This window comes from Delphinus delphis, chromosome 3 (assembly GCF_949987515.2).
Source record: "Delphinus delphis chromosome 3, mDelDel1.2, whole genome shotgun sequence".
Lineage (NCBI taxonomy): Eukaryota > Metazoa > Chordata > Mammalia > Artiodactyla > Delphinidae > Delphinus > Delphinus delphis.
This window is the reverse complement of record NC_082685.1, coordinates 9,135,184-9,157,973: the sequence shown is the minus strand read 5'-3', so window position 1 is coordinate 9,157,973 and position 22,790 is coordinate 9,135,184. Positions and strand designations below refer to the sequence as shown.

Here is a 22,790-nt window from a genome sequence, read left to right as displayed (position 1 = left end):
GACGGCACGCGCCTGAGACCGCACCTGGTGAGCTGAAATGGAAGCCCAGGGGCCTCTGGCATGACCCCGGAACTTTATGCCAGAATGTACGGACATACGTGTGCTTTTCAGAAGCAAGCATCCAGACTCTCAAGGGTACTGGGGCCCAGAGCCGTCAGGAAGAGCGACGCTGCTCTCCATGCTCTGCCCAGGATGGCCCCACGTGTCACCGAGTGGGGAAGGCTAGTAACCAACAAGCAGAGGCAGCACAACCCCACTGCGGGGGAAACGACTCCGGAGAACAGCCTCCGAAGGCTTCGGCAGTTACCTGAGGTGGGATTTTCATTTCTCTTGCATATTTCCCTACAGTTTGGATTCTTTACAATATATAAGCACTTGCAAACAAAAAATCCATAAAAAGGCAAATGTACAAGCATCATCTAGTCTAAACCTTACAAGCTCTTTTTCTCTAAAGTTGCCAGAGAGAAGTGACCTAGCTCTGTCTAGGGGCTAGGCGCAGACAGACCCCTCTGAGAGCAGGGCCCTGTGCAGGGCTGAGGCCCCCGAGCTCCGGGTACCGCTGGGCCTGCCGCCCCGGCCCTGGGCCTCACCTCGATGTGCTGGAACATGTACGGGTGGTTGCAGATCTTCCTCAGCTGCATGATGGTGTTCATCAGGGTCTTGGTGCCACCTTTGCCCTGAAGAGGCAGAAGAGAGGCTCCCAGATCGGTCTTGTTCCGGGGTGGGGTGGGGTGGGGTGGGGTTGGGGGAGGAGGCGTGGAAGAAGGACGTGAGAGGAGCTGTGGCTTGTGGCAGAGGAGACGGGGCGTGTGCAGCTGGCTCCTGTCGGGGCTCAGAGGCCTGAAGCCAGCAAGAAGCCAGCGCTGGGGGAAGCGGAGACCCCCTGGCACCCTGGAGGGTGGAGGGTGGAGGGTGAGGAGGGGCCGGCGGGACACAGGGGAAACGTGACTGGCAAAGAGCTGAGGGTGGATCACAAACACTTTGTGAGGCCAGCTCTGTGGGCACTGGGGGGAGTCCCCGGGGCGGGGCTGCAGCCAGACGGCTTAGGAAGATCTCTGGTTACAGGGTGAAGGAAGGATGCCGGGGTGGGTGCCGTGGGCCAAGAAGAAAACCAGGAAACAGGGTGCTGCAACAGCTCGGGTAAGAAAGGGCCCAAACGAAACATCTGGAAGAGAAAATGGGGTGGCAGGGCCAAGCCCGAGGCCGCGGGGGCAGAAGCGAGGGATCTGGGAGGACAGCTGCAGTCCTGGTGAGGGGAGCAGGGGCGGGGGTGCCCAGGGCCTCAGAGGGGCCGAAAGGCAGCAGCCTGCCTAGCTCCCACCTCCCCACCGTAAACTAACGTCACCCCAACGCCACGTAATGACGAGGGAAACGGGCTCAGTGGCCCTGGCCGTCGAGGCTCTTTCCCAGCTGGGAAGGTGGGACTCCCTAGAATATTCTAATGGCTGGGGTCCGTGCTGGGCCCCCCACTTCCGACTGATGCATCCACGGGAGAGAGCACTTCACGAGCAGAGGACCCCAGGCTGCTGACTGGGAGGCTCGGGGGCCTCCCTGGAAACGGGCCATCAGCCTCTGTCCCCTCAGCCTTATGGACTGGACCCATCCACACCAGCTGTGATTTAAACCAGGCCCAGTCAACAACCTCGGGACCACGGCCAGATGGGGCCTCGGCCACGACTATCACCTCCGAGGAGGCGAGAGCCTGCTGCTTACAGTGTGCAAAAGCCCCGCACCCAGTGGCCCCCAGCACGCCTGCTGTGGACACCCGGGGGGGAAGGGGGGCCCCGGGCCAACCTTCTTATCCTTTTCAGAGCCATCGGTGAGCAGCACCCCCTTGGCCTGCATGTGCCGGTAAAGCACGCGCTGCAGCGCGGACATGTCGCACTTGATGACGTACTCCACCTGCAGGGCACACACCGCCGTCAGCCGGAACTGGAGCCGAGGGTCCCGGAGCCCAACGCCCAGCCTGGGCCCGTCTCTGATCGCCCAGCCTCTCAGAGGCATCCTGGGCCCTGGACTGTGTGCTCTGATCAGGGCACACAGGGGTGACCGTGAGGAAACCCCATACCCAGGGGGACGAGGGGAGATGGGATGTGGCAGACGCACCGGGGCAGAGGAATGTGGGGGGCTTCCTGGGCCAGATGGGGCAACTCGGCTACCTTCCAAAGGCCTGCCCACAGCCGGCCAAGAAACAAAGCGCAAATGTGACTGGGGGGGGCGACTGGCCAGGGACCCCAAGCCCACCCAGGGGAAAGGGGAGGGGGTCCTGGGGGGACTTAGTGCTCTAACTTAGCACACCTGCCTTCCACTTGAGAGACCCAGTGAGGGAGAGTGGCCAACCCCAGGCGGGATCGACTCCTGAATGCCGAGGCAAGACCAGGGCCAGGCCTGGGACCCAGGGGAGCCACCTGACTGGGCCCACCCCAGGGAGGCCCCCTGGACGATGCCGCACTGGGACTTCCGCTCAAAACAAACATGGTACGTGGAATTCCCTGGTAGTCCAGTGGTTAGGACTCGGCACTTCCACTACCGGGATGCCAGGGTTCGATCCCTCGTCAGGGAACTAAGATCCCACAAGCTGTACAGCGTGGCCAAAAAGAAAAAAACTAAACGTGGTACCTTTTCAGGTAACTGAGCCTCGACTTCCTTCTTGAGCCGCCGGAGCAGGAAGGGCCGCAGCACTTTGTGGAGACGACGGATGATGAGAATGGTTTCCTCCTCGTTCAGGTCCACCTGGCAGCCCCAACAAGACATGACAACCAAGCGTTACCTCCAAAGGAGGGGACAGGGATGCAGCGAAGGGCCATCTGGAGTCACCCTGTGCTCAGCACCTCCTTTTCAGACTACCCTAAGCTTCACAGGAGCCTAGCAGGGCAACCTCTTCCTCTGAAAAACTGCAAGGATCTAAGACCTTCCATGGAAGCCCTGGGACACGGAAGCCAAGGCCCCAGGGCACTATGAAACACAGCAGCATGCTGCATCGCTTCCCGAAGAGTAACAAACCCACGTGCCTGGAGTCCTGCCAACACATCCAAACGAAATCCGGATAGCACTGCGGGGGCCACGCGGATAGAGCGTGTGGCGTAACTGGGGGGGTGCTCCAAGAGGGCTCTGTCACTGGAAGCCCAAATCAACTCTCCTTTTGGCCTGGGTGGGAAGGACGGAAAGAAATGCTGCTCTCCCAGGAGGCCTGCTACTCTGATAAAAATGTGAATTAAAAAATTTTTTTTTAAGTGAAAACATGACATCTGAACTTTTCTTCTCTGGGTCCCTTTGGGCAGAGCTTTTGCTCAACTTGAAAATACGTGAAACCAGAGCATTTGTTCCTCAGCTCTTGGAGGAGGCGGTCCCTGGGAATCTGAAAACTGGGGGCTCCTTTGTTATGAGATCCTTGGAAAGGCCTCAATTTCTCCTTCAGGAGGGCTTCTGCCTCAGCCGGTACCAAGGAGGCGGGATGATGCTGACAGAGGCCCCCCTGTAAGAGCTGAGGAACAGCTGTCCCAGACTTGCCTCAGGAAAATCCGCTAACTGGGAACGAGTGAGCTGGGGCACGGCTGCCGTGGGCGGTGACGCTCAACGTTAAGCCCTGCGATCGTGCCCACCTCCTCGGTCATCAGGCTCAGGCCGCTGACCTCCTTCAACAGAAAACGCGGCGGCCACAGACACACCAACAACGCCACTCCCAGCCACGCAGACATTGAGAGACACTGGCCACAACCCACAGCCGTCTTTAAAAACAAAAGGGACAGAATCTGACCATGTTACTCCTTTCACTGAAACCATCCAAGCTACCCGCTGCCCTCAGGGTGAAAATTAAACTCTCCTCAGGCCCTCCAGCTGCACCTTCACACCTCAGGGCCATATTCCTTGCTGTCCCCTCCCTGTGCCTGGGGCACAGGGTCAGGGAAGCCCCAAGCATCCCCTGGGATTTCTCTGCCCTTCTCCTCTGGGGTCCTTTGGTGCCAGGGCTGCCCTGTGCTTTGCTGGGCCGGCTGTGGTGGGCACTCAACCCACAACGACCCAGGGAAGCCAGCTGGGCCGGGACCATCAACTTGGAGGGTCCTCGGAGCTGCTTGTGGCCGAGGCTCACGGCTCCCCACTCCACCCCCCGCCACCACGTGGCTGGCTGCACACCCACCTTTTCCCCGGTCATGGCAAAGGGCGCGTTGAACCACTGCTCGAAGGTGCTGCAGCTCTTGAAGATGGTGGGCAGCAGGAAGTTGAGGAGCGCCCAGAGCTCAGGGAGCTTGTTCTGCAGCGGCGTGCCCGTCAGCAGCAGGCGGCGGGGGGCCACGTAGTGCGTGTTGAGGACCTGCGTCAGCTTGCAGTGGTGGTTCTTCATGCGGTGGCCTTCGTCCACGATCATGTACTTCCAACGGATCTGTGGGCCGAGAGCAGGAGGTCAGGGGAGGACAGGCAGCGGCGCTGCCCACCTGGGTGAGGACCTCATGGCCATTAGGCAAGAAGGCCCTGGGCAGAACGGCCTGCTGAGCTGGAGAACGTGAGCACAACAACAGCCCCTGATGAGGGATCAGCTCACACCGCAGCCTCTGTAAAGCAGGGGGTGAAGACGGACACGCGGACAGGGAGACACGGCTGTGACCTGCGACTGGGTGAACAAATCCAGGGGCAGAAAAGTACTTTGGTTTCCCAAGAAAATTATGTATGCTAGTACATGACACAGAGAAACACCCCAAATAACAACCCCCCTGCTCATCAGAGGCCCTCAGGGGTGGGGTCTTCAGGGGACTTGGCTCAGCAACGGGTGCATTTCCAATCAGCAGGCGGCAGCTCTAAGGCAGGAGCAGCACAGGTGGGTTCAGATGGTGCGCTCTGGGGGCCCCGGCTGCGCCCCAGAGCCTGTCAGTGGCCACACGGCTGGTGGACACAGGCTAGATGTCGATTCTAACCATAAGTGTGAGTCTGCAGGCAGGAGCCGCAGGTGTAAATCCCTATTTACATGTGACTGTGACGAGCTTCAGAGCCACTCTGGCTTTGGCTTCCTTGGCACGGCCTGGCTGAGGAACTGCCCATCAGGTGTCCCAGACGAAAAGGGCAGAACCGACTGGGGTGGGGCCTAGCAGCCACTTCCCACGAGGAACCCCCATGGCAGGGGGTTTACGTTAATTAAAGCCACGGTCAGACAAACACAGGATTTTCAGAGCCCCGTTCTCATGCTTGGGATGGGCCTGGCTTTGTACTGGGTCAGAAGGGTGAGCCTGCACACTGGACACCAGCTCCCTGGGCCCCAGTTTCCTCATCCGTAGCTCAGAGATGCACATCAAGCACAAATGTCATCAGTACGACCAAGGCCGACAGGTGTGGTAACACGTAAACATCTCCTCCATCCACTGGGTCAAAAACTCCACCACTTGACTTAATCCCCTACACGGTTAGTGAGGCCAGATGCAGCACCTTCTGGCTCGACCCCTTCCCAAACCGGGAAAAGAGCTTTTTGTAGGCGAGGGATGGTGCCTGCCTCCTATCTGGGTCATGGTTTTCTCGGTAATTCCCTGATGGCCCAACTAGAGCTGCCTTCACAACTGTGTCAGCTAAGAGGCTGCCCCACGTGCACAGCCCCCACTGAATGCGCCAACCCAGCGGTCCAAGGCTGAGAGAACACACAGGACATCAGAGTGCTTGGACCTGGATACCAAATCCCTCCTGCTTCGTGGGCCGCTTTCCTGTAGGCTGTGGTAGGGAGACATGGCCACCAGGGAGGGAGGTCTGAGGCCTCTAGAGACAGGCGGAGACAAGGGGGGCCTCACCACAGCCCTGCCAGGGACACGGCAGGCAAGACAGGTGGGTCGAGAGTCACCGCGTGTGACCAGGCTCTTCGGGCAGAAGGCCCGAGAGGAGCCAGTCCACATGTTGCGCAGACGCAGCCAGTCTCTGGACGTGGCCCAGGGCCAGCCTGGGTACAGATGGTCGGAGACGCAAGCCCAAGGTCACCTCGACCGGGGCTGTTCGCACACAGAGCAGCTGTCTTTTTACACATATGTGGGGAATCACTGAGAAATGTCTTCGGGGGCTTTGAGAAGATGGGAAGCGTGACACACTTGCGACAATCCTGGGCTGGATCACGGGCTCCCTGACAGCACGCGACGGCCTGGGCTGGCTTGTTTTATAGGCAGACACGCTACCTTTGCAAGGATGTGCTTGTCTTTAATGATGTACTCGTAGGTCGTCAGCAAGACGTTGAACTTGCCGCTCCGGAGCTGGGGAACGAAAGCACGTCTGGCTGCTGGAGAGCCCTGTGAGGGAGAGAAGACACTCGCGCCTCAGCCTCTGGGCCTCGGGTCCTGGCCCCTCACGCCGGCAAGGGCAGAGGGCCAAGTGTGGGGAGCGGAGAGAGGAGTGTGGGTCCTGGGCGGCTCGGGCCCCTGGGAGGCTTGCTGCCTGCACCTCCATCAGCCTCACTCCTGATGGTCAACCAGCTCCGCTTCCCACACCCTCCTCTTCCCGGGTCCCCATCTCAGGCCTCCAGGCCTCCCACACAGGCGCAGACCGCCGTGATCACTCCCAAAGGGCAGCTCCGGTTAGCAAATCTGCCCCGTCCCTCCTGTTCAAAGCTCACGTTCCAGACAGAGCTGCACTCGTTCCCATAAGCTCTTGCCAGCCGAACGACTTTTAGCTCCTCAAACGCACCAAGTTCTCCCCAGACACGCTGTCCCCTCTGCCGGGACCCGATTTTCCCCATCATGGGGCCAAGAGCCTCTCAGCACAGGGTGGTGAGCCTGGGCCCAGTAGACCTGTGGCCAAGGGCACAACGGGGCTCTGCCACTGAGTGGCTGTGTGAGGCCCTCTCTGCCTCTCTCCCCACGAGGACAAGAGGCACATTTAGTCCCCACTTCACAGGAGAACTGATCTAGGGGTGGCACTCAGAGCAGGCCTGCACGGGGCCCACGTGTCCTGGTGTCCCCCGTCACACAGCAGCCCACGGTGGACACTCGCTAAGTCATCCCACGTGAATGGGTTTTAACCAAAGCTCGGCAAGAATAATGAAATCTTCAGGTGAATGCGTTAATGTCACCACATTCCACAAACTGAGTCCATAACTTCAGGTAAAAAAGCAGCATCACTCCTCGAAATAAAGTGATCCAAACCCTGTGTTAATGGCAGGATCCCACGTGTATAACATAAGAAGACGCGCACATGCACACGTGCATCCTGTCATTAATGCAAGTTGATGCCCCTCTTCACCCACACGTATCCCCTATTCTCCCACCCTGCCCATGCCCACCTCCTCAGGGGGCGACGTACCTTGTAGGACACCTTCACCACCGAGGGGGCCCACTTGTCAAATTCGTATGCCCAGTTGGACAGCGTTCTGGTGGAAACAAGGAAGGGAGAGTCAGGGTCTAGTTCTGTTGCCAGCAACTGTCCAACAGATGCCCACGAGGGAGTGAAGCTGATGTGTGTGTGACCCTCAGAGCTGGCCGGGTAATGGACCATCTGAGGGAAGGAGGGGATGGTGCCCCAGGTGGAAGACACAGGGACACACAAAGGCGTGGTGGTGGGTATAGGGTCAGCCCCCGCCAGGGCGGCCGGAGAGGGCCAGGACCAGGAGCTGGACCCTGGAGATCAGTTCTCTGTCACCGCTGTGTGGCCACAGGCCCCTGTGAGAACACACCACAAGCTGCAGACCTGCTGCTCAGAAAAACGCAGATTCACGGTGCCTCATTTCAGGCTCAGGACGCTGGGGGTGGGGTGCGGGAGTCATGCCACGGAGGCCGGGGCTACAGGAGACACCACCGAGTCGCAGTGCCATGTCAAAATGAAACTGGCAGCCACTGAAGGTTCCTGCCCGGTAAGAGGCAGAATGAGGATGGGAGGCAGGCGAGACCAAGCCAGGCCTGGGCAGAAGACTGCAGGAGGGGGAGCGCAGGAGGGCTCGAGGCCAGGAAGAGGGGGGACAGACAGAGATGGGCAGTGAGCGGACATGGGGGCGGGTGAGGAGGGACAAGTCACCCCCGACTACAAGAGAGAACCTCAGGAGAGGGTGACAGCGACAGTAAAGCCAAGTTCAGAGCGGGTGGGCTCTCGGGGAAATACTGGGACACAGAGTCTTCGGTGGGGGAGGGAACTCACTCAGACAGTCTAGACCAGGGGGTTTGTAAAGACAGGATGCAAAAGCCAAGTGGAAGGGACTGCTCGCGGCTCACCCAGCTCCACCCTGCAAGCTCCACTGAGGAGCTCCCCCAGCAGCCAGGGCCAACCAGGTGGGCACAGTCTGAGCCAATGAGATGGAAGCTTAAGTCGCTGGGCTGAAAGTCAGGGAAAGGTCTTGAAGGAGGGTGGTGGAGACTCAGCTGCCCTACGTTCCTGCTGCCCTGGGCCCCGCCCATCATTCTGGGAACCCAGAGGAGATGATGGAGGCAGCGTGGCCATCCTGCAACCAAGAGGGTAAAGGCCTAGGGGCAGGAGTCACGTGCTAAGGATTACTGAGCAGAAAACTGCAGGAGCCTGGGTCCTGGAAGCTTGAAGCCACCTGGCTGTGGGCTTCCCCTTACTGAGGGATCAGCAAGGTTGCCCTGGTTCGGTCACCGAGGTCTGGTTCCTATTGCAGGGAGCAATAGGGGAAGGTCGGGGCACTGAGAGAGAGAGAAGCCAAGGGCCAAAGCCTGGGGTGGGGGAGGGGCATCTGCAGAGCGGGAGAAGAGCTGAGGGACAGTTGGGAGGGAGTGGAAGTTAAGGAGACAGGCCAGAGTCAGGGGTCAAGAGGGAGGCAGGACAAGCAAACTCATGGCGGAGAACAGCACGCCCCAGCAGGTGGACGGGACAGCGGGACACTCACAGTCTGAAAACATCCCCCAGGGCACAGGTGGCTCCTGGAGATGACACTCAACAGCCTGGGCCCCGGTCTGGGTAGCACAAGGGTGAAAAGGGCTGAAGATCAACACACGGGATAACTTCACTGAACGGAATGGGGGAAAGCAGCCAACTTAAATGACCTTGGAAAAGATGTTTTGGCTGGAAACTGTAAGTCTAAGAACAAAAGGAACTGGATCTCTAGTTAGCAAGGTTGTTCCTCACAGGCTAAGTATTCTGAAAGCACTGTACACGCACACTGGGAACGAACACACGAGTAAGGAGAAAGGCTAGAATGAGCCCTGTGGTCCCGGCTGAGTCAAAGACAGCAGTATGGTCACACTTAACAGAGACACAGATGACCAGACGCAAACCATGTCAGCACGTGTGCACTAGGGTCAGTACACGTACGTATACTTCCTAGCACTGCACACTGAGAGGACCTAGAAGCAATGACGCCCCAGAAGCAAGGAGCACACCCAGCACCCACATCTTGGTTTCTAAGACCATTTTCTAATAAGGGAAACCAGGGCTTCTTGGGAGAAATGGCTGGTTCTAGGCCTGGGAGGGAAATGTACCAGCTGAGCCTGGAGCGTCTTTGGGTGCCAAAAAGCAAAGACGTGCTCAAAAACCCCACAATGATGGGGGCATGTCAAAGGAACAGAGCAGCCAACTGAGAGAGCTCCCAATGGCCAAGGCTGGAATGATTTGAGCAACAAAATAAACTAGTATTGGAGTTTAACCCAAAGTATAAAATAAATATCCAGGAGTCCATATTGATATAAATGATTGAATACATTCACAACTGGGGGGAGAAGAAAGAAATCTTCCACACAGGAAAACTCCAAAAAATTTATGTAGGGATTTCACCTTCAAGGAGGTAGCTCTTAATTGCCCACCTATTATTTGTGGGCTGAACTTAGTCCCTTTTTTCCAGAATACAGTATGGAAGGGGTAAAAAAGAGTAACTTCACAGTGGAGACACCTGACACACACTACCTCAGCCCGGTGATCAAGGTCAACCTCAAGAGTGAAAAGACATGTAGACAGTAACTGCCCCCCCCTTGTGAGGTGATAAGAGACGTGCTTCACTTCTGGTCTTCGTCCCGAAACCCACCATCCCATTTAAGGATGAAAAAATCACCAAACAGATCCAGGCTGAGGTACATCCTACAAAACACCCGACCAGTTCTCCTCAAAACCATCAAGGTCACCAAAATTACACCAAGTCTGAGGAATGGTCACAGACCAGAAAAGATTGAGGAGATGTAAAGGCTAAATGTCATATGGGAGACTTCCCTGGTGGCGCAGTGGATAAGACTCCGTGCTCCCAATGCAGGGGGCCGGGGTTCGATCCTTGGTCAGGGAACTAGATCCCACATGCATGCCACAACTAAGGAGCTTGCGTGCCACAACTAAGGAGCCCTGGAGCCGCAATTAAGGAGCCCGCCTGCTGCAACTAAGACCCGGTATGTATGTATGTATGTATGCATGTATGTCACATGGGATCCTGGAATTGAAAATGGAAATCAGGGCAAAACTAGAGAAATCCACATAAAGTTTACTTAATAGTAATGTGTTTAATTACTAGTAATGTTCCAGTGCTGATTCCTCACTTGTGACGAATGTAACACGGTCACGTAAGATGTGATCAACCACAGGAGGAACCTGGGGAGAGTATACGGGGGCTCTGAGTACGACCTTTTCAACTTTTCTGTAAATCTGATACTATTCTAAAGTAAACAACCACAATGCAATGACAGAGACGTGCTGAAAGGACACAGGGACGGATCTGAAGCGTCTCCCTGGGCCAAATCTGGGACAATTTAAGCAAAGTAAATAACAATAGTGTCCACAAGACAATTCTTCTATGAAGAATTACACCATTAAACAATTAAATAAGGGAGAAGAGACAGCTCTTCCTTGTAGTGGAATTCCAAGACCTGTAGAAGGAATGCCGGAAAGAGAAAACCAGTACTCGGCACTTTCCAGAGTGATCATTTCAGGTGAGACTCCTCTGACAGATGCTGAAATTACGGGGGAAAGTTATGATGAGAAATGGTATATTCATATAGCTTCTAAGTGCCTTCTCACAAGTTACTTATAAATTACAAAGGAAAACTCTTAGGTTTATGTGGGGAAACCCGCAGGCACCACGTAAGGAAAGACCAAAGCGATGCTCTCCTGTCACGGAGCCCCTGGGCTTGTGCCTCCCGATGTGAGGCCCCAAGAAGGGCACAGCACCCACCCTGGAGTTTCTCGCCAGAATTCCAGAAAGAAGACACATCACACAAACCCAATCTGAGGGACAGTCTACCAAATGCCTGGTCAGGATTCAAGTGTCAAGATCATGAAGGACAAAGATGGACTCAGGAACTGTCACAGACACGACATGACAGACACACGGCAACAAAAGGCAAAGTGGGATCCTGGACCAGAAAAAGGCCTTTAGTGGGGAAGTCTACAACATCTGAATAGAGTCTCTAGATTCGTTACCAGTTAACAATGATTTGTTAAATCATTGTTACTATCCTGGTGTTGAAACTGTCCTAAGGTTATATGAGATGCAGGAGGCCGGGTGAAAGGTATATAGGAACTCTTTACACTACTTCTGCAGTTGTTTGTAAGTCTGAAATCATTTCAAAATGAAAATTTAAGAATGACAAACCCAGGCTGCAGAGCAGCACGCTGGACAGAGCTATTCCAGTGGAGATGAAGTCACGCCTGGGAGGCTAAACAGAAGGGAAGGGACTTGAGTAAGTGGAGGGCAGGGAGTCAGCGCACAGGCAAGGGCAGCGGGAAGCAGAGAAGCAGCTGGGCCTGACCACGGCCTGGGACCTTCCGCTGCACCGTGGAAACAGTTCCCTCTCTATGAAGATCTGTTCCTGCCAAGGCAGCCAGATTTACACCGCCATGAGGGACAGAAGGCAGAAGGAGGAAATCAACTTCTCGAGGTGAATTCTGGGAGGGTTCTGGGGCCCCCAGCGGTGGGTGCGTGGCCTCTGGAGGCCTGGCCTCCTTACAGGTAGGAGGGCATGTTCCCATGGGCTGAGGGCTGAGTACTCGGTTTCCCATCCTCCCCCTCGACAGCTGACTTGAGGCAGACATGGTTCCCCCTGAGTGCTGGGCCGACGGTAAAGGGGGTTCCCCTTCAGGGCCAAGCCAAGTGTACACTCAGAGGCCTGGCCACATCAGAGCAGACCATCCCCCAGGCCCATGACTGGACTGTTGCCTAACATGTGACCTGAACTGGGTCAATGACAGCCAGTCCTGGGACTTCTGGAAAAAACCTGGGAACAGGAGAACCATTATGTGACACATGCGGAGCTGGGAAGAGGGATGCCCAGATGGCCTGAGGAATCCTGGCCCCTGGAAGGGTGCCTGCTGGGAGGAAAAGACCAACGGTACCAAGAGGTGGCTAGTGAGAGAGCCTCCTCTGGACGCCGTTTGGGTATCCAGATGCCACCTGAGCGTCTGTGGTGCCTGGACCAGGCTGGGACGCAATCGACAGGGCTCGGTGCCCCAGCAGTAAGTGGACAGTGTCTGCACAAATGGTTCCACTCCACATTTCTAGTGGGCAGTTATCTGACTCCCGTGACAACCTTGTGTGGAATTTGCTCATTGTGGGGCCTGAAGAGGACACCAAGGACATCCTGTGAGAGGTGCCCCAACAGGAATCATGGACGGGCACTCCATCACCTGCCCTTCTATCCTGAGCCTTGACACGAGAGGCAGGTGGCTATGGGCTGAGTTGTGTCCCCCCCAAATTTGTATGTTGACATCTTCATGCCCAGCACCCCAGAACGTGACTATATTTGGAAACAGAGTCTTTAAAGAGATAATGAAGTAAAAACACGGTCACTGGGGCAAGCCCTAATCCATGACTGGTATAACTTTGTTGTAAGAAGAGGAAATTAGGGCACAGACACACATAGAAGGAAGGCAGTGTGAAGACACAGGGAGAAGATGGACATCCACAAGGCCAGGAGAGAGGCCTAGGGAGAAACCAGCCCTGCTGACACCTTGTTCTCAGACTTGTGGCCTCCCGGGAAATAGTTCCTATTGTTTAAGCCACCCAGGCTGTGGTCCTTCGTGAGGGTGGCCCAAGCAAGCTAACACACAGGCGTCTGAGCCCAGGCCGGGCTGCTAGTGACCTCGGGCGGTGGGGCCTTCCCATTGGGCACTCCTGGCACCTGGGGTGGGCACACTCACGAGAGAGGTACTATGATGAGGAAGGGCCCGTTGATCCGCTTGTGCTCCATGAGGTACGTGATGAGAGCGATGGTCTGGATGGTCTTCCCCAGGCCCATCTCATCAGCCAGGATGCCATTCAGGTTGTTGTTGTACAGGGACACCAGCCACTCCAAGCCTTTGATCTGCAAGGAAAAGCGGCCAGGACTGAAGCCCAGGTTGGGTTCGGGGGTGTTCCCCGCGCTTCGGAGACTCACAAGTTCTGCCCCAGCCAGGGACCTCCTGCGGCCGTCTTCACTTGGTATTTTGCTCTGAGTCAGCCCACTCCTTTCCCACTCAGCCTCATCCTCAGCAATCCTGTCTCTGAAATCACAGGGTTGCTGTGCTAATGAGAGATGTATATGAAATGTCCTTTCTGGGCGCACATTTAAACAGCTAAGCTTCTCACTGTTACAGTGTCCGTCTGTCACTGCCTGACACCAAGCCACACAGCACATTGGGAGCAACCTGCCCTCAACCGTGTGACACTGGATTCAGGAGAGCGTTGGGGTTTCAGGGGAACTTGGTGAGGAGTCCACCACATGACTAACAACTGCCTCAACAGCATTTCAAGATTAACTGAAAGGTTTCCAACGCTTGTGAAGCTTTCTGAAACAGTCAGTTAGAGAGAATATTGTCTTCAGGGAAAATCTGGAAATTTTCATAACAGATTAAGCAAGTTAAGTCTTGGCCATGTTCTGATTTCTCTGATTACACTGGTCTCTGGAAAGTTCCACTGGCCACAGGATTCACCTTTGGCACTTGATATCAGCACGGATATCAGCACCAGCTGCCTCTTGGGAGCTTACAGGTAAGCCTGGGATATGGGGCCACAGGAGAAGAGATTTTTACTATAAGCAGCTCCATTTCTTGGCTGTTCCAGGCCAGACCCTGACAAAGAGCTTCAGAGGCATCATCACTTCACCCTCAGAGGCTGGCAGGAGGGGCTGCTGCCCCATTTCCCAGAAGGAAGGACCGAGTCTAGGGCTGCTAACCTCTCCTGCCTTGCTGCCTCATGCTGCACAGAGCTCTAGGAAATATGTACTGAGCACCCATGGGCCCACACCTGGGTCCCATTCTGGCTCGGCCATTCCCAAACTGTGTGATTTTGAGGAATCGCTGTACCTCTCTGTTCCTCAGTTGTCCCTCCAACCACCCCCCCTTCCCATGAAATTCGGAGGACCGCAGCACCTACTTCAGAGTGGCTGAGGGAATTCAGATGCTAACAGCCTATAAAGTGCTCCTATTCTTCTTGGCACATATCAAGTACCCAGCAGATACGGATTTATTGCAACATTTCATTTCCTCTTGGTCAGACCATGAAGCTGCTTTACAGATGAGGAGACTGAGGCTCAGAGGGGAAGAGCAAGTTGCCCAAAGACCAAGAGTGGACCGTGAACTCAGGTCTGCCTGCCTTCAGCAGCCACCCACGACCCGGAAACCCCTCTGCCGAGACTGCTATGTGGACACGGCCCCCTCCAACCTACCTGGTACTGCTTGAGGACGCCGTTGACCATGAGCGCCGACTGCTTATCCACCCTCTCGGTGACGGCGTGGGCCACGGCGTAATAGGACTGCAGGCCACGAGCGAGGGCCTGCGACACGCCATACTCGTCATCAACATCTTGCTTGGCGTTCCTGGGAGCAAGATCAAAGGGCCATGTGAAGACACACATTCCTACTTGTGACAATGTGCTTCTGACACAAACCTCCGCAGAGCAGCTTTATGGCCTGAGCCGGAAGATAAGCCAAAGAGTAGCCGCACAGTCTGAGGACAGGCAAGGCAGCAAACACTAATCCAGGTGGGCCCAAGACTAGACTTCTGGGTGCCATGGGAATCAAGTCACTGTCACACCACAGAAGGAATGTTACTTTTAGCCAGAGGCTGGTCACATGGCCCACCCTCCCTACCCGGAGTTCAAGAGTCTAAAGGGAAAATGTACACTCAACAGCCTTGCACAAACCAGAATCATTTACACTTAGGCTGTTTTGTAATCTAATCTAGAATTCTTCAATTAAAAAAACCTCTTTTTATAATTTTATTTTATTTTTTTGGCCGCACCACGAGGCTTGCAGGATCTTAGTTCCCCAACGAGGGATCAAACCCAGGCTCCTGGCAGTGAAAGCGTAGAGTCCTAACCACTGGACCGCAGGGGAACTCCCTGGAATTCTTTTAAAAAATGACTTTAAACTATTTACATTTTATTAATGTGAGAGATATATGTGATCCAACTATCATATTGTTTTATGCTGTGTTTTGTTTTTATATCTTCTTACAAATCCTGCACAGTGAGCTGGGTTTTCCTAGCTTAGAGGGTTTTTTCCTATATATTTCTGATGGATTCAAAAGACTGTATGTTTGGGCTTCCCTGGTGGCGCAGTGGTTGAGAGTCCGCCTGCCGATGCAGGGGACACGGTTCGTGCCCTGGTCTGGGAAGATCCCACATGCCGCGGAGTGGCTGGGCCCGTGAGCCATGGCTGCTGAGCCTGCGTGTCCGGAGCCTGTGCTCCGTTAACGGGAGAGGGCACAACAGTGAGAGGCCCGCATACCGCATATGGTTCCCTTCATACCTAGTGCTTATGTAATACATAATGCTCTCAATGCTCTATTTAAGAGTATCCATTAACTCTGTCCTGTAAGCCACAATAAAATTGGTATGTTAATTGTAACTGTGCTTACAACCAAAGGATGAGAAATAACCTAAACGACCACCGCCAGACTCAGGCCACAACGTGAGACCATGACAGGGATGCCATGACAGGATGGCCAGATGTGGAGGAGTGAGACACCCTGTGTGCACAGACATAGGAGCAAGGGGCAGAACACTGTGCCCCAGATACACTCGTGCAAATGAAACAAAACACAGATACATGTCATGCTTACTGATGCATAAAATATGTGTGGAAGACACGCGATGCTGGAAGCAGTTTCTTCCAGGGAGGAGATGGGGAGGGCTGCGGCTGAAGCACAAGCATGAAGCGGCCTTCTGTGGTAAACCCAACTATCTCTTTTTTATTTATTTATTTTTTATTTGTTTATTTTATTTTTGGCTGTGTTGGGTCTTCATTGCTGCGTGCAGGCTTTCTGTAGTTGCAGCGAGTGGGGGCTACTCCCCATTGCGGTGTGCGGGCTTCTCACTGCGGTGGCCTCCCCCGTTGCGGAGCATGGGCTCTAGGCGCATGGGCTTCAGTAATTGTGGCATGCGGGGTCAGTAGTTGTGGCCCACGGGCTCTAGAGCGCAGGCTCAGTAATTGTGGCCCACGGGCCCAGCTGCTCCGCGGCACATGGGAACCTCCCAGACCAGGGAATCGAACCCACATCCCCTGCATCGGCAGGCAGATTCCCAACCACTGCACCACCAGGGAAGCCCCCCGACTATCTCTTTGTTGGTTTTCTTTTTTTTCTTGTGGTACGCGGGCCTCTCACTGTTGTGGCCTCTCCCGTTGCGGAGCACAGGCTCCGGACGCGCAGGCCCAGCGGCCATGGCTCACGGGCCCAGCCGCTCCGCGGCCTGTGGGATCCTCCAGGACCGGGGCATGAACCCGTGTCCCCCACATTGGCAGGCGGACTCTCAACCACTGCGCCACCAGGGAAGCCCCCGACTATCTCTTAAACACAGGATGAGCCACGTGAATGGATGGAACGTCATTCGACCCCTACAAACATCAGTGACATCTGAAGTAAGTCAATCCGGTGTTTGTGGTCCCACAGCGGCTGCCGGCTGGACAGTGCTGTCCGGGGAGAAGCTGGGATTCTAACAGCTTCTGCCGGTGCCACCTCGCGGGAAGCTGGTGGAGGGAGGGATGCCTTACTCAATGATGTGCCGGGCGTCCACCTCGGAGACGTCGTCGCTGTCTGGATCTGGAATCTTCTTCTTGTCCTCCACGGGCAGGGCGGGAGGCTGTGCTGGCTGTGGCTGCTCCTCCTCCTCCTCCTACCAAGAGACAAGCCAGTTCACCTCAGGTCACCCCAGAGTGATGCTTTTACAACCCACGTGCCCTCTTCCTACCAATCCCAAAACATGTCACGCTTTTTATTTGCACATTCTTTTAATTGCTCAGTATATGATTTTTAGTTTTCTTAGCAGAGTCCAGACACTTCTTTTTAAGGGCCTCTCAGGGTATGCTGTACTTCTGTTGCACCGAGTCCCCCGTACACAATGCATACTACTAAAACAGCTTTTCCCTTCTCTTGGATTTCCTAGGTATTAAACATTTTATAGGTAACCTTCAATATTTATTGCCCTTGATTTACTTTCAGCTTTACTGACATGGCCAAAATGTCTAAAATATGTCAAATAAGACTGATGATAAGGCATCATCGTTTACTAAGAGGTTTTCTATAAATCTGTATATTAAGTATGAGTGTCGTGTTTCATTAAAAGGATTTTCCAACATTTACTGAGCAGATAATAAAGGGGATTTTGTATGACATACTGAAAAAACACACACAAATACATTTCCCAATATTAAACCATCCTTGTATTCCTGTATAAATCACACAAAATGTGTGTGTATAATGGAACTGCTATAAAACTAAAAAAGAAAAAGTATCTGTCATTAACCTGTCAAATTATTCCAGTCAAAACCCAGTGGGATTTCCTTTGGAGCATGCAAAATAATTTTATAGATCATTTGGAATAATGAACAGGTAATGACAGCACAAACATTTTGGTCAAAAAAATCATAACCGGTAAGACTTATCCTACTTGATATTACCATGCTGGGAATTAAAATAGGAATGGGAAGCCTGGCTAATTCCAATTAAAGGGGTCAGCAAATTTTCCCCTCAAAAAGTGACTTTAGGGGCTTCCCTGGTGGCTCAGTGGTTAAGAATCCGCCTGCCAGTGCAGGGGACACAGGTTCAAGCCCTGGTCCGGGAAGATCCCACGTGCCACGGAGCAACTAAGCCCGTGCGCCACAACTACTGAAGCCTGCGCACGTAGAGCCTGTGCTCTGCAACAAAGAGTAGCCCCCGCTCGCCGCAACTAGAGAAAACCCACGTGCAGCAATGAAGACCCAACGCGGCCAAAAATAAATAAATAAATAAATTTATTTAAAAAAAAAGAATTCCCCTAGTCCTCCTGGGGAGTAGGTGGGGAGAAAGGTGGGGCTGCTTGACAGCCCTGCCTGAGGTCTGACTTATATTTAAAAAAAAAAAAAAAAAAGTGGCTTTAAAGCTAGACAAAAGTAGCACAGGCAACCATTTCAGAGCCCTAGGAGTCTGAGAAGCATTAACACTGAGAAAACTGCCGAGCCTTGGGCAAGAAGAGTGGGAGTTTGTGGAGTTCTTACTTGGGGGTGCTTTCATCTCTCCTACCCTCAGCTCCCAGTTCTGATGTGCAAGTTCTCCCAGGGTGGGCAAGCCACGAGGCCTGGCAGCTGAGGCTGATGGGGACTTAGTCATTTTGTAGCAGTGGACGATGCCCAGGCCAGCAGCACTGTCAGTGGAGGTGAGGACCTCAGCCATGGGTGGGGAAAGCATATTACTGGCTGAGGGCTGTGCACATGCACAGAGGAAACGAGAAAGGGAGAAAGGGCCCAGCAGAAAGTAAAAGCCAGGGTGGGCTTGAAAATGGCCCAAACTTGGAATGTGTTCTTCTACACACACTGATCCACTGGCTGGAGAAAGAAGCCTTACTGGCTCAAGGTGTTTGAGTACAAACTCTCCCCAATCACTAGAAGACTACTAAGTTATGAAGAAACACAACCCACTCCTAGAGAGCCAGGATTAAAACTAAAAATGAGAAAAAAACAAAAACAATAAACTGAGCAGAGACACCAAAGGCAGCACACACCCTGGGAAAACATTCCACAGATTCAGCCTAGATAATTTACTAAACAAACAAAAACACCAAAAAGAACGCACAGGGGTGGAAGTCAGAATCCAGAGTGGTTAAAATAGCCTTCCACTAAACATTCATTACAAGACAAACAAAAAGGAGGAGAATGTGATACAAACTCAGGGGAAAAGACAGTCGGTTGAGCCTGTCTCTGTTCCTAGATGTTGGACTTAGCATACAATCATACAAGCAGCTATTACTATATATGTGTTCAAAGCTATTGTAAATATGTTCAAAGAAATAAAGGAAACCATCTTTAAGTAGAATGTATCAACAAATACAGAGTCTCAATAGAAGACAGAAATGATAAACTTCCCAAATTTGATGAAAAACATGACTCTACCAAGCCAAGAATCTGAACAAACACTAACGAGAATAAACACAAAGAGAGAGTTCACAAACTTCTAAAACCCAAAGGCAAAGAGAAAATCTTGGAAGCAAGAAAGAGAAAATGAACCATCATGTACAAAGGAGCATCAATATAATTAGTAGCTAGACTTTCATCTGAAACAGGAGACCAGAAAGTAGAGGAATGACATATTCAAAAGGAAAAAGACTGTCAACAAAGAATTCTATGTCCAGCTACACTATCTTTGAAAATGAAAGCTAAAGAAATACATTCCCAGAAAAACAAAGGCTGAGAGAATCTGTTGCTAGCATACATGCCTTATAATAAATGGTAAAAGAAATCTTTCAATATATTCAATATCTTGCAATAACCTGTAATGGAAAAGAATCTGAAAAAGAATACACAGACACACACACACGTCTAACTGAACTGCTTTGCTGTACACCTGAAACTAACACAACATTGTAAATTATACTTTGATTTTAAAAAATGGTTTAAAAAAGAAGTCTTTCAAGCTGAAAGGAAATGATAGGTGATAGTAAATTGAATCCATAAGGAGAAATAAAAAACATCAGAAATGGTAAGTGCATGTATCAATATAAAAGACTCTATAAATATATTTTCCCTTATTTCTTCTTTTCCAACTTCTTTAGACTAAGTCATAAGATTATATCAGGTATTAATTAGAAGACTGTATTGTTGGGTTTATAACATATATAGATGTAACATATGTGACAATAACAGCACAAAGGAAGAAGAACAAATGGAGCTAAGCTAGAACAAAATTTCCATATTTTACCAGAATGTAGTTAGTATTAACCTGAAGCGTATCATCATAAATTAAGATGCATATCATAATCCCTGGAGCAACTACAAAGAAAATAACTTTAAAAATATAGTAAGAATTTGTACTTCCCTGGTGGCGCAGTGGTTAAGAATCCACCTGCCAATGCAGGGGACACAGATTGCAGCCCTGGTCCAGGATGATCCCACATGCCGTAGAGCAATCAGGCCCGTGCGCCATGACTACTGAGCCTGTGAGCCACAACTGCTGAGCCCACGTGCCACAACTGCTGAAGCCCACGTGCCTAAATTCCGTGCTCCACCACAAGAGAGACCAGTGCAATGAGAGGCCCGTGCACTGCAACGAAGAGTACCTCCACTTGCCACAACTAGAGAAAGCCCCTGCTCACTGCAACTGGAGAAAGCCCCCATGCAGCAATGAAGACCCAATGCAGCCAATAAATTAATTAATTAAATTTTAAAGATTAATTTAAATTAAAAAAAAAATCAGGGACTTCCCTGTTGGAGCAGTGGTTAAGAATCCGCCTGCCAGTGCAGGGGACACGGGTACAAGCCCTAGTCAGGGAAGATCCCACACGCCGGGGAGCAAATAAGCCCTTGAGCCACAACTACTGAGGCCACGTGCCACAACTACTGAAGCCCACGCCCCTAGAGCCTGTGCTCTGCAACAAGAGAAGCCACCGCAATGAGAAGCCTGCGCACCACAACGAAGAGTAGCCCCCACTCACTGCAACTAGAGAAAGACTGCACGCAGCAACGAAGACCAAACACAGCCAAAAATAAAAATTAATAAATAAATTTTTAAAAAATCAAATGATCAACTTAATAGAAAAAGTATGAGATAAAATCTAGCTCACACGTGCTAAAAACTCTCAATAAACTAGGAACAGAAGAGGATTTACTCAACCTGATAAAGGGCATCCATGAAAAATCTACAGCTAACACCAAACAATAGTGACAGACTAACTGCATAACCCTTAAGATCGAAAACAAACTAAGGATATCTGCTCTAGACACTTCTATTCAACACTGTACTGGAGGATCTAGCCAGTGCAATAAGGCAAGAGAAGGAAATTAAAGATTAAAGGCACACAGAGGGGAAAGGAAGAAGTATTGAAGAATTATGGTTATTTATGAATGACATAATCCTGCATGTGAAAATCCTAAGGAATCAAACAAACAAACAAAAAACCCTATTGGAATTACCAATATGAGTTCAGCAAGTGCACAGAACACGAGATTAACATTTTAAAAATATACATATAAAATTGTATTTCCACGTAATAGCAACAACACATCGAAAAATAAAATCAAGGAAACAATTCTATTCATAGTAGCAGAAAAGGAATAAAATATTTAAGAATAAATTTAACAACAAAAAAAGCAAAACCTATACTCTGAAAACTACAAATCATTGCTAAGAGAAATTAAAGATGATCAAAATAAATAGAGAGACATCTCACGTTCATGGACTGGAAAACTAAATATTGTTAGGACGTGATTCTCCCAAAACTGATCTCTATATTCAACACAATCTCAATAAAAATCCCAGCAAGCCTTTTTGTAGTAACTGATGAGTTGATCCTAAAGTGTATATGGGAATGCAAAGTACCTAGAATAGCCAATAGAGCAAACAAGCAAATAATACTACCTGATTTCAAAACTTGTAATACAAGACAGTGTGGTAGTGGCACAAACACAGACATACTAATCAACAGGAAAACACTGAGCATCAGAAACAAACCCTTAATTTTATGGTCAACTGATTTCCCACAAAGTTACCAAGACTATTCATGGGAGAAAGAACAGTCTGTTCATCAACTGGTGCTGGGTAAGAAGGTTATCCATAGCAAAAAAACCCCACAAAAAACAAACTTAGACCTGTACCTCAAACCATACACAGAAATCAACTCAATTATGACCCTAAATGTGAGAGCTTAAATATAAAACTTCTAAAAGAAAACATAAGAGAAAAACCTTTGTGACTTCAAACAGCTCTTAGATACAACACCAAAGGCACAATTCATATAAGAAAAAACCGATAAATGGATTTCATCAAAATGAAATATTTCTGCATTTCAAAAGACATCACTGAGGGAAAAGAAAAGCAAACAGACTGGGAGAAGATGTCTGCAAGCTACATATCTGAACAGGGACACATATCAAGAATATATAAAGAATTCTTAGGACTCACTGATGAAATAACAAACAACCGAATTAAAAATGGGCAAAAGATTTCAATAGATTTTCGCCAAAGAAGATATTTGAATGGTGCATAAACATTTGAAAAGATGCTCAACATCATTATTTACTAGGAAAATGCAAAGTAAAACCACAAGATACCACTACACACCCACAAGGATGGCTATATAATGTAAAGAACAGATAACGCCAAGCGTTGACAAGGATATGGAGAAACTGGAACCTGTGAAAAGGTACAACTACTTCAGGCAACAGTTTGTCAATTCCTTAAAAAGTTAAACATAAACTTACCATATGACCCAGCAATGCCACTCCTAAGTATCTACCCAAGAGGAATGAAAACGTATGTCCACACAAGGACATGTATGTGAACGTTCACAGCAATGTTATTCGTAATAGCAGAAAATGGAAAAAAACACAAATGCCCACCCATTGGTGTATGGATAAACAAAGTGTGGTGTATCTATACAATGGAACATGACTCAGGAATAAAACAAATTTCTTTTTTAAGACCTTAACTTTTATTAATGGTTTCTCCACTTATTTTTAAA

At 51.1% G+C, this 22,790-nt stretch overlaps 1 protein-coding gene across 10 annotated transcripts in view; it reads right to left on the bottom strand.

Moving 5' to 3' along the window:
- Window positions 1-22,790, bottom strand: part of SMARCA4 (SWI/SNF related BAF chromatin remodeling complex subunit ATPase 4) — an 87,003-nt gene that overhangs the window by 30,622 nt on the left and 33,591 nt on the right. For all 10 annotated transcript variants that reach the window (XM_060007767.1, XM_060007769.1, XM_060007766.1 and 7 more), the window contains 9 exons: window positions 16,855-16,976; window positions 14,529-14,679; window positions 13,024-13,187; window positions 7,264-7,330; window positions 6,144-6,254; window positions 4,139-4,381; window positions 2,620-2,733; window positions 1,795-1,902; window positions 591-677 (listed from right to left, as the gene is read on the bottom strand). In XM_060007767.1, coding sequence (XP_059863750.1) covers window positions 591-677; window positions 1,795-1,902; window positions 2,620-2,733; window positions 4,139-4,381; window positions 6,144-6,254; window positions 7,264-7,330; window positions 13,024-13,187; window positions 14,529-14,679; window positions 16,855-16,976 — 1,167 coding nt within the window. The remainder of the gene's footprint in view (window positions 1-590; window positions 678-1,794; window positions 1,903-2,619; window positions 2,734-4,138; window positions 4,382-6,143; window positions 6,255-7,263; window positions 7,331-13,023; window positions 13,188-14,528; window positions 14,680-16,854; window positions 16,977-22,790) is intronic.